This window comes from Tetrahymena thermophila (assembly GCF_000189635.1).
Source record: "Tetrahymena thermophila SB210 genomic scaffold scf_8253978, whole genome shotgun sequence".
NCBI classification, from domain to species: Eukaryota; Ciliophora; class Oligohymenophorea; order Hymenostomatida; family Tetrahymenidae; genus Tetrahymena; species Tetrahymena thermophila.
In genome coordinates this window covers 73,452-78,956 of record NW_002475996.1, presented here as the reverse complement: position 1 = coordinate 78,956, position 5,505 = coordinate 73,452, and the positions used below count along the sequence as shown (strand labels likewise).

General features: G+C 17.5%; 1 protein-coding gene across 1 annotated transcript in view; it reads right to left on the bottom strand. All coding sequences in view use genetic code 6, as the record gives it.

Moving 5' to 3' along the window:
* Nucleotides 1–1,367: 1,367 nt before the first annotated feature.
* Nucleotides 1,368–5,505, bottom strand: part of TTHERM_01167350 (hypothetical protein) — a gene marked incomplete at both ends in the record, with an annotated part of 11,774 nt that continues 7,636 nt past the window's right edge. The window contains 13 exons of the mRNA XM_001026805.3: nt 1,368–1,461; nt 1,701–1,790; nt 2,085–2,174; nt 2,375–2,464; nt 2,649–2,738; nt 2,924–3,013; nt 3,288–3,377; nt 3,583–3,672; nt 3,867–3,956; nt 4,246–4,335; nt 4,542–4,631; nt 4,925–5,014; nt 5,296–5,382. Of these exons, the coding sequence (XP_001026805.3) occupies nt 1,368–1,461; nt 1,701–1,790; nt 2,085–2,174; nt 2,375–2,464; nt 2,649–2,738; nt 2,924–3,013; nt 3,288–3,377; nt 3,583–3,672; nt 3,867–3,956; nt 4,246–4,335; nt 4,542–4,631; nt 4,925–5,014; nt 5,296–5,382 (1,171 nt within the window). The remainder of the gene's footprint in view (nt 1,462–1,700; nt 1,791–2,084; nt 2,175–2,374; nt 2,465–2,648; nt 2,739–2,923; nt 3,014–3,287; nt 3,378–3,582; nt 3,673–3,866; nt 3,957–4,245; nt 4,336–4,541; nt 4,632–4,924; nt 5,015–5,295; nt 5,383–5,505) is intronic.

Here is a 5,505-nt window from a genome sequence, read left to right as displayed (position 1 = left end):
TCTAGTTAATTTTGGAGGAATAAATGAAGAAAAAATATGATAAGATTAATTAATAATTAATAAAATTAACAAAGAATGAAAAATTAAGAAATCATATTAAAAAGAATAAAGAAAACAAATCAAATAAATTAAAAGAACTATAATGTTTTAAATTAACTTTTATAATTAAAAATATTACAATGTAAAACAAATAAATAGCTTTTATTAAGTGTAAGTTTTAATAGCATAAAATGAAGAAAAAATATCAAATGATAAAAAATGAATAATAATTAATTAAAAATTGAAATGAAAATTAAGTTAAAATAGCTAAAAAATTTTAGTTTTAACAAAAATCAATAAGTAATGATGATAATTTTGTTTATAAAAATTGTTTATTTAAATAAATTGATAATTAAATATACAAAAAATATTAATAATAATAAAAATAATATTTTTTAATTAAATATACTTCAGATCAATATGGAGAACCTAATGAGATAAAAGTGAAGAGCTTAAAAACTTTTTTTATTAATTTATATAAATTTAAAGGATATTAATAAAAAAATTAATAATTACTTCTTCCAGATTAAAATACTTTTTAATCTATTACATCATTTATTTTTCTTTCAAAAATATTGAATAGCAATTTATGAAATTTAATTAATTAATTAATTATTAATGGATAAAAAGAACAAATAAATATAATAATTAATTATCAAATATTAATTTATATGTTTGGTTCTATGAAGAGATATCGCATCAAATTAATTTAACATTCACTATTTAAACTTAATATTTGTATTTAAAATATATACTTTAAAATATAGTAGGAATTAGAGATGGCTAGTTATTTATTTAGTCATATTTGAAAAAAACCTTGTAGTTAAAGTTCTTAAATATTATAAAAACAATGTTTATAAGTAGATTTTTCTGTTTTAGCTCTCTAATTTTGGAATATTTATAACATCTCTAATTATAGCAAGATGCCATACAAAAATTTCATGACTTATTATGAAATATATTTTTTATTTATTTATTAAAAAATCTAAATTATATATATTTTATAATAGAATTATAATTAATTATTAATTTAATTTATTATAATTTCAAAAATAAATAATTATTTTACAACAAAATTTTTAAATTGAACTTGCAAAAAATCAGCGGGGTATGAGTATAAATTTAATTTATCAACTCTCATATATTTAATAAGTTACGACTAACTTACCAAAATAAATATGATATTGATAAATATAAATATAAAAATAAATCTATCAATTTATATTTTTGGTTAAATTATCATATTACATAATAATATAAAAGAAAACATATTATTTTATACTAATCAAATATTTAATATTTATTCATCCTTTTTCATTACTTGTTTATCACCAGCAATATATTTTAAAGACAACAAATCTTTTTGATTTCAGATATTTGTTTTTTAGCTTCAATTATTATTATTATTCGTTGATTTAGTTTCTATTATTAAATTATATTAAATTTAAATAATATACTTAAAAAAATTAAATAGAATAAAATTTTTTAATTAAAAATTATATTTAAAATTAAATAAAATAAGCAATAGCAAAATAAAAAAGAAAAAGATAATTAAATCTAATAAAAATCATTAAACAAATTAAAAGAGTTTAATTGTTTTAAATTCATTTTTATAAATAGAATATCACTATCCAAAAAAAAATAAACTGCTATGTTTTTACCCGAGATAAAGTGTCAAATTTGAGAGATTAGTGCAATTTACTAAAGCAGAACCTAAGTCTGAAATACCCTAATAACCAATTTAATTTCCACTTTTTAATATTCAAGAAAATATTTTTTGTTAAAAAGTTATTTAGAATGAAAAAAAGAAGAAAAAATATGAAATTATAAGAAAGGAATTAACTAATTTTAAAAGCAAATGTTGAAAATATAAAGAAGAGTGAAATTATGAATAATAAAATAAATAAAAACACAAGTACAATTATAAAAAAAAGATTAAAAAATTTAATTAAAAGCTAATAAACAGTTTTAAAAAGTTTAATTTTTTTAAATTCATTTTTATAATTAGAAATATCGCAATTGAAAAACAAATAAATTGTTTTTACCTAAGATCAAGCATCAAATTTGAGAGATTAGTGTAATTTGCAAAAGCAGTTCCTAAACCTGAAGTACCTTAATCACCAACTTAATTTTGACTTTTTATATTTCAAGAAAAAATAATAAATTTATTAGTTTTTTAGAAAGATAGAAGAAATACAAAATTCAAGTACAATAAAAAAGAAAAATATTAATAAATCTTCTTAAAACTAATAAACAAATTAAAAGAGTTTAATTGTTTTAAATTCATTTTTATAAATAGTATTATCGCAATCCAAAACAAATAAAATGCTTTTACCGAATATCAAGTGTTAAATTTAAGATATTAGTGCATTTTGCTAAAGCAGAGCCTAAGCCTGAAGTACCTTAATCACCAATTTAATTTGCACTTTTTATATTTCAAGAAAAAATATATAATAAATAAGTTATTAGAATGATAGAAGAAATACAAATATAAAAGAAAAAGATTAATAAATCTAATAAAACTAATAAACAAATTAAAAGAGCTTAATTGTTTTAAATTCATTTATAAATAGAAATATCACAATCAAAAACAAATAATCTTTTTTTACCTAAGAAAAAGCTTCAAATTTGAGAGATTAGTGCAATTTGATAAATCAGAACCTAAGGCTGAAATGCCTTAATCACCAATTTAATTAAGCCTTTTTAAATATTAAAGAAAAAATATATAATTAATAAGTTATTTAAAAAGATAGAAGAAATACAAACACAGCAACAATTAAAAAAAGATTAATAAATCTAATTTAAAACTAATAAAGTTTAATTGTTTTAAATTCATTTTTATAAATAGAAATGTCGCAATCAAAAACAAATAAACTGTTTTTACCCAAGATCAAGTGTCAAATTTGAGAGATTAGTGAAATTTGTTAAAGCGGAACCTAAGCCTGAAGTACTTTAATCACCAATTTAATTTCTGCTTTATAAATATCCAATAAAATATATATGATTAATAGTTATTTATAAGGAAAAAATGAAGAAAAAATATGAAATTATAAGAAACGAATTTACAAAAAATAAAACAAATGCCGGAAAAAAAAATATAGTGAAATTATGAAATATAGAAGAAATAAAAATAAAAAATACTAAAAAAAGATTAATAAATAAATCTAATTTAAAGCTAATAAACAAATTAAAAGAGTTTAATTTTTTTAAATAGAAATTCACAATCCAAAACAAATAAGCTGCTTTACCTAAGATCAAGTGTCAAATTTTAGAGATTAGTGCAATTTGATAAAGCAGAACTTAAGCCTAAAGTACCTTAATCTCCAATTTAATTTCCACTTTTTAAATATTTAAGAAAAAAATATATTATTAATAAGCTATATAGAAAGATAGAAAAAATACAAACACAATTATAATAAAAAAGAAAAAGATTAATAAATAAATCTAATTAAAAATTATTAACAAACAAAATGAGTTTAATTGCTTTAAATTCATTTTTATAAATAAAACAGTCACAATCCAAAACAAATAAGCTGTTTTTACCTAAGATTAAGTGTCAAATTTTAGAGATTAGTGCAATTCGATAAAGCAGAACTTAAGTCTAAAGTACCTTAATCGCCAATTTAATTGTAACTTTTTAAATATTAAAGAAAAAAAATATAATTCATAAATTAATTAAAAAGATAGAAAAAATACAATTACAATAAAAAAGAAAAAGATTAATAAATTTAATAAAAAGCTAATAATCAAATCAAAAGAGTTTAATTACTTTAAATTCATTTTATAAATAGAAATGTCATAATCCAAAACAAATAAACTGTTTTTACCTAAGTTCAAGCGACAAATTTGAGAGATTAGTGCAGTTTTCTAAAGCAGTTCCTAAACCTGAAGTACCTTAATCACCAATTTAATTTTAACTATTAAATATTCAAGAAATAAAAATAATTATTATGTTATTTAGAAGGAAAAATGAAAAAAAAATATGAAATTATAAGAAATGAGTTAATAAGTAATATAAGCAAATATTGAAAATAAAAAATGAGTGAAATTATGAAGTATAGAAGAAATAAAAACACAAGTAGAATCATAAAAAAAAGATAAATAAATCTAATTAAATGTTAATAAATAAATTAAAAGGCTTAAATTGTTTTAAATTAATTTTTATAAATATAAATATCACAATCCAAAATAAAAAACTGTTTTTACTTAAGATAAAGTATCAAATTTGTAAGATTTATGCAATTTGCTAAAGAAGAACCTAAGCCTGAAGTACCTTAATTACCAATTAAATTTCCACTTTTTAAATATTCAAGAAAAAATATTTTATTTATAAATTATTTAGGAATATAGAAGAAATAAAAACCACAAATACAATAAAAAAAAAATATGATTAATAAATCTAATTAAAAGCTAATAAACAAATTAAAAAAGTTTAATTGCTTTAAATTCATTTTTATAAATATAAATATCACAATCCTAACAAAACAAATAAATTATTTTACCTAAGATCTAGTGTCAAATTTAAGAGATTAGTGCGATTTGCTAAAGCAGTTCCTAAGCCTAAAGTACCTTAATCACCAATTTCATTTGCACTTTTTAAATATTCAAGAAAAAAATATATAATTAATAAACTATTTAGAAGGAAAAAAAGAAGAAAAAATATGAAATTATCAGAAATTAATTAACAAATAATAAAAGCAAATATTGTAAATAAAAATGATAAAAATTATGAAATAAAAAAAAAATACAAATACAAAAACTATAAAAAAGAAAAGATTAATAAATCTAATTTAAAGTTAATAAACAAATAAAAAGAGTTTAATTGTTTTAAATTCATTTTTATAAATAAAAATATCATAATCCAAAATAAATAAACTGTTTTTACCAAAGATAAAGTGTCAAATTTGAGAGATTAGTGCAATTTGTTAAAGCAATTCCTAAGCCTGAAATATCTTAATCACCAATTTAATTTCCACTTTTTAAATATACAAGAAAAAATATATTATTAATAAGTTTTTTAAAAGGAAAAAATAAAGAAAAAAATAAGAAATAATTTAAACAAATAATAAAAGCAAATGTTAAAAATAAAAAATGAGTGAAATTATGAAATATAGAAGAAATAAAAAAAAGTACATTTATAAAAAAGATTAAAAAATCTAATTTAAAGCTTATAAACAAATTAAAAGAGTTTAATTGTTTTATATTCATTTTTATAAATAAAAATATCATAATCCAAAATAAATAAACTGTTTTTACCAAAGATAAAGTGTCAAATTTGAGAGATTAGTGCAATTTGTTAAAGCAATTCCTAAGCCTGAAATATCTTAATTGCCAATATTTCCACTTTTTAAATATACAAGAAAAAATATATTATTAATAAGTTTTTTAAAAGGAAAAAATAAAGAAAAAAATAAGAAATAATTTAAAACAATGTTAAAAATAAAAAATGATTTGAATTTATGAATA